The sequence below is a fragment of the Piliocolobus tephrosceles genome, chromosome 2 (assembly GCF_002776525.5).
Source record: "Piliocolobus tephrosceles isolate RC106 chromosome 2, ASM277652v3, whole genome shotgun sequence".
Taxonomy (NCBI): domain Eukaryota; kingdom Metazoa; phylum Chordata; class Mammalia; order Primates; family Cercopithecidae; genus Piliocolobus; species Piliocolobus tephrosceles.
The window spans coordinates 43,851,844-43,872,517 of NC_045435.1; the positions used below are offsets into that span (position 1 = coordinate 43,851,844).

General features: G+C 39.7%; 1 protein-coding gene across 2 annotated transcripts in view; it reads left to right on the forward strand.

Moving 5' to 3' along the window:
* Positions 1-20,674, forward strand: part of KBTBD12 (kelch repeat and BTB domain containing 12) — a 78,789-nt gene that overhangs the window by 25,350 nt on the left and 32,765 nt on the right. For both annotated transcript variants that reach the window (XM_031935033.1, XM_023211249.1), the window contains exon 5: positions 20,251-20,448. In XM_031935033.1, coding sequence (XP_031790893.1) covers positions 20,251-20,448 — 198 coding nt within the window. The remainder of the gene's footprint in view (positions 1-20,250; positions 20,449-20,674) is intronic.

The following is a 20,674-nucleotide window of genomic DNA, read 5'->3' on the forward strand; positions in this document are numbered from 1 at the left end:
GTTTAAAAGGAATTTATAGTATTAAGTGTTTGTATTAGATAAGAAGAAAGTTCTCACATCTATAGTCTAAGCCCCTGCTTTTAAAAACTAGAAAAAGAACGACACAAATCAAGTGAAGAAAGTAAATAAAGATAGGAGCAGGAAACAGGGCAATTAGAGGCTGAAAAAATAAGGAAAATCAATGAAACCAAGCTGTTTCTTTGAAAAAGCCAATAGGGTTGGTAAACCCTAGCAAGACTAACCAATAAAAGAGGAACAAGGTACAGATTACCAATATTAGAAATGAAAAAGGAGATATTACTACAGTCTCTGTAATTATTAAAAGGATAATAGGACAGTGCTACAAACAACTCTACAGAAATACATTTGACAACTTAGATGAAATGGATCAATTCTTTGAAAACCACAAACTACTAAAAGCCACCCAAGATAAAAGAGATAACCCCAAAATGATTAAATACATTGAATTCTTAGTTTGAAACATTTCAAAAAATAAATACCTAGGTCCAAATGGTTTCACTGGTGAATTTAACCAAGCATTTAAAAATAACAGCAATTCTGCTACCTCTTTTAGAACATAGAAGAGGGAACACTGCCCACTTCATTTTATAGGCCAGCATTACCTGATACCAAACCAGACAAGACAGTACAGAAAAAGAAAACTACAGACCAATATCTCTCATAAACACAAACACACAAATCCTCAACAAAATATTAGCAAGTTCAACACAGCAATATATGTAAAGAACACACTGTGCCAAATGGGTTTTTTCCTGAGAATGCAAGATTGGTTCAATATTCAGAAATCAATCAATATGATCTACCATATTATAGTCTGCAGAAGAAAAGCCACATAATCATATCAATTGATGCCTAAAAATCATTTGAAAGAGTGTAACATTTGTTCATGATGAAAAATTCTCAGCAAATTGAGAAGAGAATTTCCTCAACCTCTCAATCTGATAAAGGACATCTATGAAAAATCTACAGGTAACATCATTCTAATTTTTTATTATTCTTATTTTTTGAGATGGAGTCTCACTCTGTTGTCTAGGCTAGAGTGCAGTGGTGTGATCTCAGCTCACTGCAACCTCCGTCTCCCAGATGGAATCTTTCAGATTCAAGCAGTTCTCCTCCTCAGCCTCCCAAGTAGCTGGGGTTACAGTCACCTGCCATCACACCCAGCTCATTTTTGTATTCTTAGTAGAGATGGGGTTTCACCATGTTGGCCAGGCTGGTCTTGAACTCCTGATCTGAAGTGATCCAACCACCTCAACCTCCCGAAGTACTGGGATTACAGGCCATCATGCCCGGCCAATATCATTTTTAATGGCAAATTTATATGCTTTCCCCCTAAGTTCATGAAAAAGGCAAGAATACACTTATGACTATTATTCAACATCATAGTGGAAGTCTTAGTACAATAAAGAAAGATAAAGTTTTGCAGAAGGGAAGAAATGAACCTGTCCCTATTTCCAAATGACATGATCATCTATGTAGAAAACCTCAAAGGGCCTATTTTTTAAATTTCTAGAACTAACAAAGGGGCTTAGTGTAGTCAGCAGATACAAAAGGTCAATTATTTACTTTTTAAAAATGTATATATTTAAGGCATACAACATATTTTGATATAGTGAAAAGATTACTATAATCAAGCTAATTAACATATCCGTCTCCTCACATAGTTACCTTTTATGTGTATGTGGGAGTACCTGATATCTACTCTTAGCAAATTTTCAGAATATGGTACAGTATTAACTGTAGTCATCACATCATGCTGTACTATGGATCTCTAGGCTTATTAATTCTACATATATTCCACATATAGCTGAGCTCATGCAATATTTTTCTGTGTCTGGCTTATTTCACTTAGTGTAATGTGTAGTTTATCCATGTTGTTACAAATGGCATGCTCTCATTTTTTAAGGCTGAATAATATTCCATTTCTTTATTCAGTCATCCATTAATGGACATTTAGATTGTTTCTGTATCTTGACTATTGTGAATGCTGCAATGAAGATGAGAGTGCATATATCTCTTAGTCCATCTTGTGTTGCTGTAACAGAATACCAGAGACTGGGTAATGTATGAGGAAAAGAGGTTTATTTAACTCATGGTTCTGCAGACCAGGAAGTTCAAGGACATGACCTTGGCTTCTGGCAAGGGCTTTCTTGCTGTACCGTAACATGGCAAAGAAGGTCAAAGAGGAAGCTGACCTGTGTGACAGAACCCAGGGGCATCCTGGCTTTATAACAACAGACTCTTGCACGAACTAATTTATTCTCATGAGAACTAATCCAGTCTGCCCAGAGACAGAACTCACCACTTGGCTCTTACTGTGTTGGGGAAATGGTCTTCTCTACATTTTATTCTATTTTATTTTATTTTTTGTTATTTATTTTATTTTATTTTATTTTTTGAGAGAGGGTCTTGCTCTGTTTCCCAGGCAGGCTCAGGTGCTCTTCCCACCTCAGCCTCCTAAGTAGCTGGCACCACAGACTCATGCCAACCCACCCAGCTAATTTTGGTATTTGTTTTGTTTGTTTCTTTGTTTTTGTTTGTTTTTTTGTAGAGATGGAGTTTCGCCATGTTGCCCAGGCTAGTCTAATACTTGTTGTTTTCTGTGTGTGTGTTTTTTTAATAGTAGCTATCTTAATGGTGATATCCCTGTGGTTTTGATTTGCATTTCCATAATGGCTAGTGATGATGAGAATCTTTTCATATGCTTGTTGGTTATTTGTATTTATTTTGAGAAAGGTCTGTTTAAGTCCTTACCCTAGTTTTCATTTGGGTTATGTTTTTGTTGAGTCTGAACTGGTCTTTTTATTTTTACTTTTTTTTTTTTTTGGACACAGAGTCTTGCTCTGTCGCCCAGGCTGGAGTGCAGTGGTGCAACCTTGGCTCACTGCAACCTCTGCTTCCCAGGTTCAAGCGATTTTCCTGCCTCAGTCTCCTGAGTAGCTAAGACTACAGGCATGTGCCACCATGCCTGGATAATTTTTATATTTTTAGTAGAGATGGGGTTTCACCATGTTGGCCAGGCTGGTCTCGAGCTCCTGGCCTCAAGTGACCTGCCTGTCTCGGCCTCCCACAGTGTTGGGATTATAGGTGTGAGTCACCACGCCTGGCCCATTTATATTATTTTGTATTAGTTGCCCCAGAGATTTCAATATGAAGTCTTGACTTATTACAGTCTACCTTAAGTTAATTTACTCTTACCTCTTCTCAAACACTGTAAGAACCTGACAACAGTTTAATTTCATTCCTTCCACCCATTGTACTTTTTTGTCATATATTTTATATACCCTTATATTGTGGTTGTGGTTCTTTAAGCAACCTGTTATGTTTATTCACAAAATTGCCATTTTCAGCATTCTTCATTCCTTCCCAAAGTTACAGGCTTCCAACGTTTCAATAAAGTGTCTCTAGCTTTAATTTTTTTCTTTAATACTTACGGTAGTGCAAGTCTTCTGGTAATTAATTCTCTTGGCTTTTGATTGTAAATGTCTTCATTTGTCTTCATTTTCGAGGTATATTTTTTGCTGGTTATAGAATTCTATATTGGCAATATATGTCAACACTTTAATATGTCGGTCTATTTCATCTGGCTTTCATAGTTTTTAGTTAAAAAGCAAATGTCAGTCTCATTGTGGTTCCTTTGAAGGTAATGTGTCCTTTTTTCTCTGACTTCATATAAGATTTTTCTTTTCACTGTTGTTTTCAGCAATTTGACTATGATCTGCCTAAGTGTGGGTTCTTTGTTTTTATTCTACTTGGGGTTCACTGTGCTTTTGGAATTTGTAGACTGATGTTTTCATCAGCTGAAATTCTCAGCTTTTGTCTTTTTAAATATTGTTTCTATTTTGTTCTCTCTTCTTTCCTTGTGAGATGCTCATTTCCTGTACACTAGACCTTTATTTATGTGCTCTGTGTCTCTCGGGGTCTTACTTGAATTCTTCTATAATTTTATCTTCCCATACTTCAGTTTGAATATTTTTTATTGAAGTATTTTCAGGTTCACTTACCCTGTCTTCCATTGTATTCAGACTGCTGTTAACCCAGCCATTTTCTTCTTCTTTTCAGATACTGTATTTTTTAATTCTAGAATGTCCACCTTATTCTCTTTCATAGATTCCACTTATTTTGTGAATTTCTCTACTTTTCTCATCCATTTTATCTATTTTTTTCTATTTTCTTTATCTTATTATTAATCAGTTATTTCAATATTTGGATAGTTCACAAGTCAGCTTCTGTTCTATTTTTGTCTTTGATCAGCCATATTTCGCTGCCTATGCCCATGTCTGGTGATTTTTTTCTTGTATACTGAACTATGGAAAAGAACCAGACACTCCTGATGATCTCCTCCCTGAGAGGATTCTGCCTTTCCTTGCTAAGTCACAGCAAGGGACTGATTCCCTCAGTCTAATCAGGGCCTGGACTGGGCCAGGGTAAGTTGCAGCCTTAATAAGGCTCAGTCTTCTGTGATTCGGCCCTGTTCCTTGGGCATGGGCCACTCTTCCCTGCCACTCCTGACTTTGGATGGTGAGCTGGAAGGATTTGTCTCCTCTATCCTGGAAGACTGTGGGGATTCTGTTCTTTCCTTCAGAGTTGTTTAGCTTAGCTTTTTAGCCTCCCTGAACAACAAAACCTGACAAATATCTAGAGATGGAGACCACATGCGTGTTTGTGGCAAGCCACTCACTTAAGCCAGACTTGATCACCTATATACCATGCAGCAGCAAGAGGTTTCTCTCTGACCATTGAAAGCATTTGGTCCAGAATCCAGATTGCCCCAGTAATCAGTGCTTTTGAGGAGAAAGTTGGCCACGTGTTTGAGGTTCATCTGTGCAGATCCTCTAGCTACCAATCTGTCACAAACGCCCCACACAACTGCCAAAAACTTCCCTGGTCTCACTTTCCTTCACCAGCGTTCCTCTGTCTGTGCCAAATCCAGCTCTTAGCCTTGGTCCAGAATCAGCAAATCCCTCAAGGGCAGAAAACAGCCTAGAAGAGGCTCTTCCCTCTCTGGAATGTTAGCTCATCTAGTCCTTACTGTTTCCGCACCTCTCTGATGCCTTTCAACATATGACTTTTCCATACATCCATGATCGTAATGATCACTGCATTATGATCACTGACCTGCCATGCCATCTAATAAAGAAGTGGAAGAATGGTTATCATACTTGTTAAGTTTTAGACACATTTCTTTTTGTATATTTGTTTTATAATTTTATAAAGGGAAAAAGGAAAAGAATGGGACCTCAAAGAGGTTAAGTACCTTATTCAAACTGATGGTTACTAAGTAGCATAGCAGTAATCAAAGCCGGTTATCTGACAACAAAACCCTTACCATGCATTCCTTCCTGACCTCAACATCATGGACTTTTGTCCTGCTGTTCCACTGAGGCCACTTCAGTACCATCCTAAGCAGTTAGCAGAGGCCTTGGGGAGCCCCTAGTTCTGTCTTTACCTTGAGGCACCTGAGGGTGGAGCCAGTAGCCCTGATGAGTTATATATTGGTTGATGCTGGCCCCGTACTCTCTGGTACTCTTGCTTTCAGGATTTGGACTTCAGAATTACAGTATTTTCCTTATCTCTTGCCAAAGATCATGAACTAGACCCTCCCCCATTAGGTGGCTTAGGGAAACTGGTTCACATTATGTAAGCATATCATTCTGTGAAGTTTTTCCGTAACTGGAAGAGTGGGATAAAGCACAGACAAACTCTAGTCAAGATCAGCATCTCCTCTGTAAATGCTCATTTTGCAAAGGGGGTTTTCAAAGTACAGATGGCCCTCATGGTGGTAGTGAGAATCCCTGGTGTACTAGGTAAGCCTCCAGCTCTGGGCTAGGCTCCTGAGCCCATCTACAAAGTGTCTTCTTCCTCCCAGCAAGCAGGTGGACATTCAGTCACGTTTGTTAGATCCATTTACCTAAGATTATCTTATGAAATAGTTTGTACTCAAATTAGGATTTAATAGCAAAATCATAACAAAACAAGCAAAGACAGTGAAAGGGGAGGAAAGAGGGAACTAACTTATCAGCTGCAAAACTGACTAGAAATTTTCCTATATTCAACCACTCTAGCTTAATACCTGTCTAGCATATAAAAAGTGCTCAATAAATATTTCTGACAGAACACTAGTAGGGATAAATTTTCCCTTCCCTGCCCACAACCATTATTATATGGATATAATGGACACAGTTGCTGCACAGGTTAACCTCAAGAAAGCTGGCAGGGAAGACACACCAAACAGAAATAATTCCATGCAATGATTGCTACTTACAGAGGCCTATACAAATCTAGGGATTCGGAAAAGATGTCACAGAGAGATTGACCCCAGGCTTACTTCAAGAAGCTGGGGTTTGCCCAACAGAATAGCACAAGGAGAGAATTCTTGGTCGTTAACATACCAATTGCATGTCATGTTACCTGACGGTAGTTTTGAGTGTCAGGAACACCAGCTGCACAATGAAGCAGTAGCAGGAGGTGAACCTGGAGAGCTAGACAAGAGCCAGCCCACAGAGCGCTTCAAATGCCATGCTTTGGAATTCATAATTTATCTCTAAATGATGGTGAGCCATTGAAGGATTTCAACAGTAAAGTAATGACAAATTAGTGCTTATTAAAAGGACCAGACACCTCAATTCTACCTACACACAGATTCAAGAGAGTAAAAGGGATTGCCTATTCAGAATTATTAAGTGTGGGGACTATGATTGTCTTAGAGTTCACTCACTGCCCCAGGTATTTGCCCTAAATATAGCTCCTGAGTGGACAGATGGGCAAGAACTCCATCTCTGGTATCCTGAATTAACAGACTCGGTAAGGCCCTTTCACAAAATCCAAGTTGCGAGACGGAATGGATGAAATTTTGAAGCTGAAGTAGCTGGGTCTTGAAATTCCTGGTCTCTGGAGACTGAAGGAGATGAGGCTGCTGCTCTTCTCTATTCCTACATTTAGTCCCCGTTTTGCGGCTGTGTAAGCCAGGTAGTGAGCCAGAGAAGGGGAAGGAGTTGGAAATCAAAGGGGAAAGAGCTGGAAATCAAATTAGCTGATTTTGACCTCTGACTTAACAGCATTTATAAATAGTTTATAGGGTAATCACTAAATTATTGCTTAGATGAAGGGTACATTCTTGTCTACATTTTCTTTGTTCCCTCTTAGAATATGAGAATTTAAGAGTTGGCTTTATAGTTTGACCCACTGGGTTTGAATAAGAATGTAATGTGACTTCTATTACTTTTTCAGTTTTTGAATTTTGCTCTTGAGTAATTGAACTCGACATAGTAATATTTGCAATGTACCTAAAAATTAAAATTACAAAACATGCCATTGGGAGGAAGAGAACACACACGCAGGAGAAAGAAGATATAGTATAGAAATTCAGAATTATCACAGGGAGGGAAGTGGGAAGAAAGAGGTAGAAGGGCCCTAGGCTAATGGAGAGGGACAAACATCCAGAGATTTATGGACAAAAGTAGTTCTTAGGAACTAGATCAGTGAAAACAAGCAAAGTTTGGCCTCTCAGAATTGAAGGGAGAAATAATTCAGTGGAAAGTAAGCCTTTGTAATAACAGGTAAAATTCAATTGAGTACCTTTGATGTCAAATAGACTAATAATGTCCTTTGAAGAGATACTGGATTTTTTTTTTTATCATACCGTGATTTGACTCAACTAATACTTGTTGCAGCAAAGAATACGTCAAACATTAGGCTGGGTGCTAAGGACCCAGAGATGAAAGACACGCTGTTTGCCCAGAAGGAACTCAGAGACTAGGGCAAGACAGATCAACTGTGCATATAGTTAAGTGCATGTAACGGAGGATCAGCTAACTCACTCCACAGGGAGGAATTAGTCAAATAAAGAAAAATGAGGCTGGGCACGGTGGCTTACTCCTGTAATCCCAGCACTTTGGAAGGTGAGGTGGGTGGATTACCTGAGGTCAGGAATTCAAGACCAGCCTGGCCAACATGGTGAAACCCTGTCTCTACTAAAAATACAAAAAGCCAGGCGTGGTGGTAGGTGCCTATAGTCCCAGCTACTCAGGAGGCTGAGGCAGAAGAATCACTTGAACCCGGCAGGCAGAGGTTGCAGTGAGCCGAGATCACCCCATGCACTCCAGCCTGGGCAACAAGAGCGAAACTCTGTCTCAAAAAAAAAAAAAAAGAAAGAAAAGAAAAGAAAAGAAAAAAGAAAGAAAAATGAGAAAGTTGCTTGTACTTTACACCAGGAACAAGATATATCGAAGTATGGTAGAGAAAGATTAGGTTGAGTTACTTTAATGTTTTAATGTCCTCATTCTCCAGTATTCATGAATGAATCTTAATTTACTCTATTTTTTTATTAAATGTCAATTATTGTTAAGAGATAAGACCACACTCAGTATATGAAACCACGAAAGCTGAATTTATTGATTACTTAGTGTAGGAATGGTTACTTGGTGAGAGATACTGTCATTGAACAAAGCAAACTGATGATTTTATATAGGATTGTGGGCAGGAGTTGAGTCTGGTTTAGTGTTGGTTACAAAGGCAAGAGTAGATTGCTGTTCCTCAGAAGTGTGGATTATGTTTGTTCATTACTGAGGCAGGAGGGGGTCAGGTCAGCCTTAGAAGAGGACTCAGTGGAGTGAGCCTCTGATTGACTGCCTTCCAGAGTGTGAGTCTGTCTCTGACTGGTTGATTCCAGAGTCATGGTCACTGAAGCAAGCTGTCATTGATTGATTAATCAGGTTGAAAACCACTTCTGATGTTAACTTGTCATGGCTCGGGAACAATTAGTCTTTTCCCAGGAGCATGGGACTTTTCTGTATCCCACACCCCTCCCTTTCTCATCTTCAATCAGCCAAAGCAGCAAGACAGACCATCAGGGATTGTCCCCGTATTCACCACCATTGTTAATTTTGTCTTTAAATTATTCGTTGAAACATTTCTTAGGACAGTGGCTCTGTGGATTTAAGACTCTGGATAAACATATCAGACTGTGCAACAAAGTATAACAAAGGTATTGCAAGAAGGGATTAGAGGGCAATCTAAAGGCATGATCTAGATTTTCCAAGGTCTGACATATTCTTAAGTAGATAAGCTACCTTGACAGTTTGAGTTCTGAGTAGTACAAACACTGTCTTCCTGGCTTTGTTGGAAAATGAAAGATTCTATATAGTTACATTTTCCCAACAATTCATGCCAGCCCCTTTAAGTGGCTAAATATGATTACATTTTTAACAAGGAAAAACGTATCTCAAGTTATCACACTCTTCTTTGCCTTCTGAAAGAGTTCTTTGAAGGAAAATCATATTTTTTTGAAGAACTACTACATTCTAGGTGATTTCATGTATTGTCTCAATTCTCACAATATCCTACAAAGGTAAATTCTTTATTTTTATTACACAAATACTGTGATAAAACCAGGGTTCAAACCCAAATCTGTCCAATTTTAAAGTTAAAATAAATTTTTAAAATATCTCAATCATTAAGAGCATCAAAAATTGTGCTTCTCTGTATGTGAGTGATGTCCATTGGCCATTGAGTAATGTAGTACTACTGTATTTGCTCCCTAAACTAGAAGGCCACAAATTACAGGGTTTCATGGGATTTTTCCTCTCCTTCCCACTGCTGTTGGTTACCATTACTTTTCTTGTTGCTCTCTCCCTCTTATGTTACCAGATTGTACACACAAGATTATACATCAATCATACATATAAATAGATTTTACATACAAGACTACATATGCAGGCAATCATACATATGTGTAGATTATACATACGGTTAGGCCATTAGACCTTGCGTCATTAACAATGTCTCCAGTTTTTTCAGAATAAAATTCAAGGTCTCTTATCACAGCACCAATATTCAAACACTTGTTTTACATTGCTCAGGGTTTTCACTTGTGTTCTGGGCACTGGCAATTGTCTGACTTCCTGTTAAATGAGGAGTTACTGTAACAGGCAGCAGCATCTAACCATCACAGGGAAAGACTTAGGCAAGAGGGATAATCGGAATCATTTGGTTAATGGCCCTTGCCTTTACCTGATTACGTGTTTTATAAATTTTCTGAGTAAATCTCATGTGTACAAAGGTTTCCCAGGTATCTTCTCTAACTGAAATAAGTCATAGAAAGGAAAGGTCCTTCTGCAGACAAATCTTATCTCTGCAACTTAATAGCACCATGTGATTTTGAGCAAGTTGCTGAATTTTGCTAAATCTGTTTTCTTTATTCATAAAATAAGGAGGATAATAATACATTATTAACTCATGCAGTTGTTGCGAAGCTTAAGAGAGTATTATGTCAAATGCTGAACACTGTGCTTGGCATACGAAAAATGCTCAATAGATGGTAGTTATAACAATCATTATTGCTTATAATAAGTGGCAAGGAGTCCACTATGCTTTAGTGTCCTAATAATGCTCAGCCCGTCATCTTATTGTTAGTGCCCTGCCAGGCCTAAATGAGGAGGCATACTGAGATGAGGTCGTTCTGTCCTCATGCATTGGGAGTCAAAGGACTGAGTCTTTCTACTTTCTTCGTTTCCTCCCATTGTAAATATGCGCTGATAACATACTTACTGTACATTCACACAGCCTGCTTTTCTGTATGGAGCCAGGTACACATTTTCATGTAAGGAACTCTTTGAAAATATTGTCCAGAATGTATTCTTCTAATAGGAATTAAAGATGAAAACATTATACTACTGGGCATTGCGGCTAGCACTGACCCTGGAGGTTTGCTTTGTGTTGTAAAGATTTTAGAATATGGGCTTCAGCTAAAACCTGTGCTGAATTTTTCTTGTGTAAATGTTTGTCTTTAAAAAGTGTGTTGTCACAGATACCATGAATAATTTGGATTTAGATGAAAACAGCTTCTGGAATTATGGCGAACTAGCCAAGGGGCAGATTAGTCATATGCTGGATAGTTTTTCCTGGAAATCTATAAATTGCCTTCTTAACTTAAAAATAAAGGAATAGATATGGCCAGATTGCTCAAGCGACTCCACGGCTCATGTGGTTACATGTGCATTTTGTCAGCTCTGCCACACTGTAATTGGCTTTTCTGTTGGATAACTTCCTAGAAAGTCTAAAATTATTTCGTCTATATAAGCCTTATGAGTCAATGATACCCTAAGTGGAAACACAGGTATTTAAAACCAGCCAGCTTTCCTTTTGACTTTTTTTTTTCCTGAGGCCCTTCTCAGGAACGTAACTATTTTTGTTAGGAAGTGCAGAAAGGAGTGGTCTGTTGTTTAATGACAGAACCACTGCCAGGCAGGAGGAGACCAAAGGGAAGGGTGCCGTTTAAGGCTATGCACTTTAACGTGCCTTAGTTCTAAAGAAAAATATTTTGCCATTTGTACAATGAAAGCTTATTATAAGAGCTAGTTAAGCTTCTTTAATCCAAAGTACATCCTAATTTCCTAAAAAGGTAGTCCTGAAAATTTAGGTTAATATATAATATTGCTATAGAAAATATTAATGCATTGTTTTCAAGGTTTTATATCCATTTTATGAATAATAAAGTAGAAAATGAATCAAATACAGACTCCTATTAGTAAAATTTTGGGGAAGGTAGAACATTCTGGGTTCATCCTCATTGAAATCTCGTTATGAGTCCTTGGTGAATGCTTCTGTTATAAAATACTGATTTAAATATGGTACCAGGGGCTCTCTCTTTGAAAAGAAGTTTGCATGTAAGATAAACTGGCAAGTATTTTAGATCTCATACTATTAGTTATGCTTTTGAATAAATTATGCTTCCTTCTGAAATGAAAATGTATATTCATGAATATGCTTTGGATTTCCATCAAGTGTTCTTAAAATGTCAAATTGCATTCAAAAGTTGCTTCAGCTTGATGGGTCAGGCAAAATCAAGTATAGAAAGTGAGGCCAGAATCTATTTATGGAGGCAGTAGACCTTTCACACGTGACCCCAGCCTGCTCCTGCAGCCCCAGCTCCTCCTGCTACTCCTCCACTCCACAAAGCCTAGCGCCAGCCACAGGGACTCGGGGTCACTTCCTGAACATGCTTTCCTCCTGTGCCTTTGTTTACCCTGTTCCCTTTGCATGTAGGGCCTAACTCAACATCCTCAAAATCTGGCAAAAGTCCCATCTCCTTGTAGTGGTTTATGTAATCCTTTGGTCAGAATGAACAGCATGCTGCTTTGCCAGTCGCTGCCCTTGTCACTCTGTACTCAGACTGTCTAAGGGACGAGACATTGTTTTACTCATCTCTGTGTCTCCTCTGAAAGCCAGCCCAGGACCTGGCTTTATGTTATAGATGCTCAGTAAGTATTTGTTTACTGAATTGCATTTTCACATCTCTGTAACCTGTCCTATTCTTCTATCATATGAAATGCCACAGAAATTATCAGAGTTTTACAGGTCTTATGGAGAATGTTTTGAAATGGGGACTTTTTATTTCCCTCTCTAGGGAGACAGCTAATGGAGTTTTCCCACATAGCTAATGTCCCAAACTATCAATGTTTTCTCCAGGAAACCATTTTGTGCCTCATTGGTTTACTGAAAACATAACAGCACTGTCCAAGTCTGATTCTCAGCTTGAATGCCATTAAAGAGTAATGAAGGGAAAAGTTACATAAAAGGTTCAAATTATTACAGTAAATGCATTTCAAAGATCATTCTAATGGTGAATTAGTTTATGAAATGAGAGGATCAAGCTCCATTGTGGTAAGATTTTACCCTTTTCTTTTGATAAAATTCTAAGCAATTTTTAAAAAGTGTAAGTCTCAAGTTACCTAGGTTGCCTACCAAAATGGCAGATCCCTGGCCCTCACTATTGGCAAATTCAGAGTCAGTAAGTCTAAAATGAAACCTAGGAATCTGAATTGTAGGAAATACAAAGGCAATTCTGGTGTGAAAAAAATCACAGGATTGCACTTTGAAAAACGCAGATGTTCTGAGGAAAGTGGAAAGGTAATATCATATTAATGGACGTATTATATGCTCAAAATATTTGCTAAGCATGTGTTACACAAGCCAGGCCCTGGGCTGGCTTTTAGAAGAGATACAGCTTAATAAGGCAATATCTCTTCCTCTAGACAGCATCATTGTGTACTTGAATATTCTAGGAAGTTGGATAAAGTTACTTGGTCGAAGTGTCCCGGCACTGATAAGCCAAAATAGGCTGTCAGTTATGTTCTGCTCTAATTGCAAGAGTGTTCTGGGCTTAGATACACATTTCATACATTTATGATGAACAAGGAAAGGAATGCTTTGCCGTGGCCAAAGAAGTCAGACGGGATATTCCTCATGCCTCCTTGTTCTGAAAAAAGACTTGGATTTAGAGATTCAGTAGCTCTGAGCTGGAGTGAATGGTTCATTATGTTTTTGCTATAAGTATCTATAAAATATATTTCCAGTTAAGCACCTGAGGGGTTTTAAACCTTTATTATCTGGCACCCTCAATGAGTAACTCAGAAATAAGTACTCTAAAAGACAAAAGTTTACCTGTGGCTCCCAAATTGCAACTTAGCTATAGTAATTTTTATCATGGATATCCCACAAGTTCACAGAGAGTTAGCATTCTATGTATTATTGGGACAGTGAGTTAGAAATTACACTTTATTCCATCCGTGTGTAATTATAATCCTGTATTATATATGTTTTCATATTTGTCCTTTATTTCCCAGCAAACTCTGAGTGTCTTATGGACAAAAATAAAAAATTTAAAAAAAATCCTCAAACTTGTTATTCTATGACACCTAGTACAAACGTGAGTGGGTATCCAAACTATACTTTTAGATTGCTTAAATTAACTACAAGTTTAAAATGTGTTTGGTTCTGAAATTAGAATGTTTAGAAGCTTCTACAGTGTGAAAGCCCCACAGGACAGTGCTCGTGTTACTGCGGGTGGATGAGAAATATCCTAGGAGAATGCTGTCTCAGGTTCTGATCTACCAGTGTGTGTCTGCAGGAAAGCTTAATGTTACACAGGCAAAGAGTTGTACAACTACACAATCTGTGCTTTGCTTTTATGAAAAAGAAGTAAATTGTTAAAGAAGAAAAACCATGCCAATAACAAGGATTTGTTTAAGAAAGCAAATCTTAGGCATGTCTTTGTGCAGCTTAATGTGTAGAACCATCTATATCCATGGCATATTATACACAGCAGATCATTTTCTTACTCCCGAGTCCTTAAGAAAATATTCCACTATATTTGGTGTCTTCAGTTCACTAAGGCAGAGAAGAACGTAATACATATTTTAAAACAGTATAAAGAGTTGAAATGGAAAATTTTTGTGCTTTAAAGAGGAAAGTATCGATTACCAAAAAACCGTCATTTGGAGTAAAATGTACTATCTTTCTTCCTTTATCCTAATTCATACATGTGATCAATATTTTTATCACTCCCTTCCTCTGCCATTTCTTGGTTAAATATGGAAATGAGCACAAACTGTCATTTTCTGTAAAACATTTCACTTAGACACAAGATAAATATGCCAAAGACTTATTATGGTCTTTCTGTCTTTAATATTTATTTCACAAATACTGTCAAGCATCCTTTAGAAGATATTATGCTTGGCACCTCAGGGAATATAAAGATGTAGACCTTGCCTTCAAGGACTTACATTTTGTGTCTCTTTCACTTCTAAGCTGCGGAATAGGTTTGACTAATAGCTCTTTGCAGGACCATTTCATGGAAGTATTAGTATTAGGCAGGCAAATCTGGGGGAAAAGATCAGCCCAATAACAGACAGCAGTCATTTTTCTCTGTATCTGAGATTAGATTCCTATATTCTTAGGAAGATGACTTTTATAATCGGCCAACTTTTAGCTCTTTGGATTTAGGACTTGCCACGTTCTGAAAAGCAGATTAGACTTCTATCCTCAAGGGACTTACAGTCTCATCTAACAAGGAGGCATATAGGGAGATAAGTCAGAGCAAAGTATTTTCATAGAAACCTTGATTTCTGTTCAGGACAGAGGGAATGGCCAATTCTGTGTAGAGATATAATAGGCTTTGGGAGAGGTTGAAGGTGGAGCTGAACCTTGAAAGAGGAGTAAGGGTTTGCCAAGTTGAGGAGGAGAAGAGGCCATTCTAGGCAGAGAGATCAGCCCAAGCCTAGGCCTAGAGAATAACAGCCTCCCTTATTTGGGGAATGGTTGAGTGTTCTGGAGCCTCAGGTGCAGGGGCGGTGCAGGAGGGAAAAGGGCAGACCAGACATGTGAGGAGTTAGGAGCAGCTGGGTCACCAAGACTTGGTGTCTGTAGGGGAGGGGATGGGTATGGGAGGCACTGAGGAGGTACAGTCGGCAGAGTCGGTGACTGCTGAGAGGAGGGCTGTGGTGACATTCATCTGCAACTGGCACCTCTAGCCTGTTGTGGCATCTACAGGCCATGCCCTAAGCTCACTCCCACCCACCATGTCCGGGTTCTCCCCTCTGTGCTTTCCCCTTACAGGCCCAGGCTTTAGACCTGCTGGGACCCCTGCAGGACAAACTGGTGATAGGATGGAGAAGAGACAAGGAAAAGATGGGCCCAGGGTTTGAAAGGCCCAGACCAACTGAAAATCCACAAACACACAGTGCTGTGTTGACACAAAAGCCCAGGGATCACTCAGGATCAGGTGGGACAACATTGTGTAATTGCGGCTTATTTGGCACTCAGGGCCCAGCTCCAGAACGTTCTATTAAACCATCTATATGTCCACTTGGAAGTTATCAGACAATTCCAACACTTGATTTTTCCCTCCAAAATGAAGCAAAATCAAGCTGTAACAAATGGAACTTGGTTTTCCCCTTGAAGCTCTTTTATTTGATTTTCATAGTCATTTGTGTGGGGTAGCAGACAAAAAGCAGACAGATGATTGTGTTTTCCTGGCCTGACAAGAACAAGCTGGTCAAGGGCCATGAAGGCCAGCAGATAGAGAGAATGGAAAATGGCCACAGTACAGGGGGGCCCAGCAGCCCTGTTCTGTGAGCCCAGGCACCCTGTGACGAGCACTGCACAGTATCAACCGGAATCCAGTAGAAGGCAGGTAAGCAGCTGTCAGCCTTGTACTGAAGCGCTTCATTCTGAAAATACACAAGAGTCTCCTGTGTCAGACTTTAGAATGTGGCAAGAAGCTAGGTTCATGTTTTCTAGGGTTTTAGCATCAAAGCTAGAATTCTGATACGAGGTTGGAAAAAAATCAGAGAGCTGACAACTTGTGTGAGAATGAAACAAATCGTCACAAGCATTATATTAGCAGTGAATAGATCATGTTTGACATGTGAGTCAGAAAGTAGCCCATCCACTCAGATACATGGGCCAGTTTAACTCCTAGAAACCTACAGATTGCAAAATCCTTTTCTATTGTTACGTCCACTGACAGCTCCTACCTCTCTCAAACGTTTATGACCAAATGAGTTACTCTAAGTCATGTCAGGGAGCTTTTCCCTCTGCCTGAAGGCTGAGAGGAAGGCTCTGGCCATTCCTCAGCCCTTTGGCCTTCTGAATCTCTCTATCCAACCCCAAAAGAAACTATTACGGTCAATTTGACCATACAGTCAGTAAACTATCAATTATAGACATAGCAAATACTTAAATTGAGAGTAATCAAAGGTAGAATTTCAGCAACTTTAATAAACACCGGTTACACATGCGACATCCTAGAACATGAAAGAAGATGAGAATTAACATTTGGGTGCTTCCTGCATGCTAACCATTTTGTTTACACACCGTGCGTGAGAATAGATATTAAAAGAAAATTCCTGTGGCAATACTTGTGAATAGGTATATAACAAATGTGAGTTCTTCCTTACCCTTCTCCGCCTTTACATGGTTGCCTAATAAGTTAATCTGTGCAACAGGTTATGGAATTGCTGTCATTATCCTTAATTTACTGATGAGAAAAGGCTGAGATAAATTAAATTGACCAACTTTGTCTAGCTAGCAAATGGTGACACAGATAGGGACCAGGGTCTGTGTGTTTCCAAGGTCCACATACTTTTTCCAGGGCATATGGGTGCTGACAATAGTAAATATAAATATATGTATATTTTTCCCCTAAGTCTGGTTTAGCACGACAGGTAACTTTGGGAGTTTATCCGAAGGATTACAAAACCCCCTTCCTGTTCTGGATCAAACCCAGAGGAAAATAGAATACGCCTGCCACCTTGAGGTGACCCTGCAGGCAGAGGGCATTGGGAGCCAGCACCGCTGCATTCAAGGGCACCTTGGGCAGCGAGTACCACTCCCCTCTGCCTCAGCCAGCTCCCTGCCAGGCTTTGTGTGGGAGGAGAGGTTCACTCCTGCACTCCCCCAGAAGAGAAAGAATCTAAAATAGCCACACCCACAAGAAGGAGGGAGTCTTTATAGAAATGATGAAGAAGAGAGGGAGGCATTGTCCTCTTCTATAATTTCCCCCTTTCCACTACACACACACCAAAAAATATAAATAAATAAAAACCAGGGTATATATTTTGCATTTAGGTCCATTTGGATATGACTTGCAAAGATAATTTCTATTCGTTTGTCTGTTTTTGAATAAAGAAAAGTCATGCTCAGAGGTTCGTATAAATTAAAGATATGGAAGTATCTCATTGAAATTCTACTGATGTGCTGATCCTACCCCAGGACACCTCTCATCAAAAGATTTCTCTTGTAGTGCTGGTGCTAACTTATTAATAAAGATCATGCTTTCATTTGATTATCTACCTAATCAGGATTCACCTTCAGCTTAAGCTCATTAAGTCTGCTGCTGATAGAGTGTACTTGATGGTGGAATTACATCCACGTGAGACAGAGAATGTGTTCAGACATTAATGGTCAGAAACAAAGACAGAGCACCCTGTAAGCTCATGTCACCCCTTGAGGTGAACCCAGGCATGTGAACTGCCTGGCCACCAAATAGAAACGGCTAGTTTTGTAGAGTAAGGGCTGAACATTATAATTAAATACATTTGGTAACAGAGCAACAAAAGTGACAACACACTAATTATTGCAAAAATCAAGAGAATAATACCCATTCTGTATATGCATCATGTTTCGGAAGTCCTCTAATGGGCTTTTATGTGAAACTTGTGAGCTAGATTCAGGATGCTGGTTGCTCCGTGTGCCCTAACCCAACTCCAGTGACTTGCATTTGACCTCTTTGCTTCCACTTGCTGGTCTTCTGGAGGAATTGTAATACAAACCAGCCTAGTAACATTTCTCCTGGATCTCAAAAAACAGACAACTAGATCATCTTATTCTTACCTTATGGGTGGTTGCTTGGTTCAACTCCTATGAATAAATCCTCTTCTTTAAGTCCTTCTTGCCCTACAAATAGGAAACTCTACTTTTTGTTAGGCTGAGAAAACTCTCGCTACCACAGTGCCACATTGAAAGAGGGCCCAGGAACAGCAGAGCTGTGCTGTTAACCGAGGCCAGTGTGTCCCCTCCTTGGAACGCTGCAGCTCAGACTTGGCACTGTAATGGGCTAAATTATTTATCCAGTCGGATAAGAGAGAAGGCCACTAAAAGCCTCCTGAGTTAGTTTATAGCCTCAGTCCCTGGATTCAAACTGAGACAGGAAACAGGCCAGTTTACATCAGCAAAGAGAAAAAAAGACTTTTCCTTCAAAGTGCTCTTCCATCAGCTTGTATGCCTGGCATAAGCCCCAACCATGGTGAAAATAAGCTGTTCCCATCAATCTTCTTGGATTCATTGAGTACTGTGTGGCAGGCCCTGTAATATAAAAGATGCAGAATATAAAAGATATAATATAAAAGATGGCCATTGCTCCCAATAGCACACTCACTTGGACAGGCAGGGAAAGCACATGCAAAATTAAGCTTCTCATTCTTCATTCCATACACACAACATGTCAGGCACTGGGCTAGGTACTGGGGATGCAATATGGAAAACTACAGGCCAGTGAGCAGGATAGGAAAACAGGTGATGGTGAAAATAACACCTGACTGATGCAGTGATGGGCAAAGGGTATAAAATGACACTGAGATAAGACGGGCCAGGAGACACATGAGATTAATTTCTCAGTAAGTGATACATATAGTAAAAGCCATGAGATCAAAGCAGAGTTCTTAATTTTGGTTTTGAGATCGCTGTCAACAACATACTCCAGTATCAGTCACCACTCCACATATGCAGTTTGCGCAGTGAGTCTTCCAGGACCCTCTCTATGTGAAGGAGAGCTGGTTTACCTGAGGCCAGTGCTTTACAGGCTTCTTGATTAGTCACACAGACCAGGCTGTGAGTCTGGATAGAATGAGGTCATTGATGAGAGGCGTGTCTGCAAATAAGGCACATCCCTCCTTCCGGAGGGTTTACCTCAGTCTCTGGAGCCATCCTTCAGATCAGGAAATATGGCCCTGACCTTGATGATCTTTCACTGTGGACTTTGGAAGGGAAAACAAAAACAGTGCATAGAAATGTGCTGCTTATAACAGTGGATGGGAAATTTGTATGCAATTACTTTTCCAATGGAGAGTTGTACTTACAGTCATGATTCTCTAAGTGTTATTTATATTCCTTGTTACAGTCCCTGGACTTCTAAATCTCATTTTTATCTCTTTTAAGATACCTGTCTTGATGTCCTCTATTTTGTTTATTTGCAAACATGGCCCTTTCCATGCCATTAATTTCTTAAGAGCAAGAAACATGCTTTATGCATCTTTCAGAACTCCTTATTATAACTTAGCACATGGCCTTACATATAATAGGCACTTAATAATTATCTGATGAATGAACTACATCATCCAAAACTGGAAGATGTATGGGGCATTTGGGTTTAGGGCCTTTCCTGAAATTTACCGAAGAATAGTCCTTCCCTAGTTGGGAAAGATCATGCAACTTAAGAAGAGAGGGAGAAACCAGCTTGCAATGATAAGTGATGGGAAGAACACGTTCCGAGCTAGCCCCATCAGCAAAAGCATTGCTAACCATCAACAGCAAGGCAGATGTCAAATTCAGATTACCTTTACAGTCAACCCTGAAATTCTTATTATAAAGAGGATGCTCATGATGTGAACCAGCATTGGATCTTGTAGAATATAATCCAATGGTGGACTCAGTCTCATGCATGATCACAAACAAGGGGAACACTATGAATAAAAATGACATTAAATGTGGCTATGGAGTACACAGTAGACATCACTATTGCTTAGAAGTTGTCTTCAAGGTAGCAACTGGCATGAAAGAGTAAAGTTACAGTCCCATAAACCTTTGATACAAACCATTGCAGGGGGCGGTGCTGTCCACAATTGAGTTTCAGTTCCTGATCCTCTCATTTCTCCACATCGTTCTCTGCAGGGGGCATTGGCTGTGTAGGTCGAGACAAGGGCCAGGTTCGAAAATGCCTTGACGTGGTGGAGATCTACAACCCAGATGGGGACTTTTGGCGAGAGGGCCCTCCCATGCCAAGTCCCCTCCTCTCACTCCGCACCAATTCCACCAATGCAGGGGCAGTGGATGGGAAACTCTATGTCTGCGGGGGATTCCATGGAGCAGGTATTGGTCCAGTTTTAAACATTTTGTTACGTCCTTTGGTGTTGATTTGACCTTCTTTAACTGATCCAATCATCACTAATACTCCTGAGAGCAACGTGAGCACTGCAAAAGCATGGCTTTTAGAGTCAGGGACCCTGTGCAAAATCTCTGGGCCTGGGTTTCACATGGACAAAGTGAAGCTGGCACATCCATAGGCTGTCGTAAGAATTAAATGGAATCTAGTTTA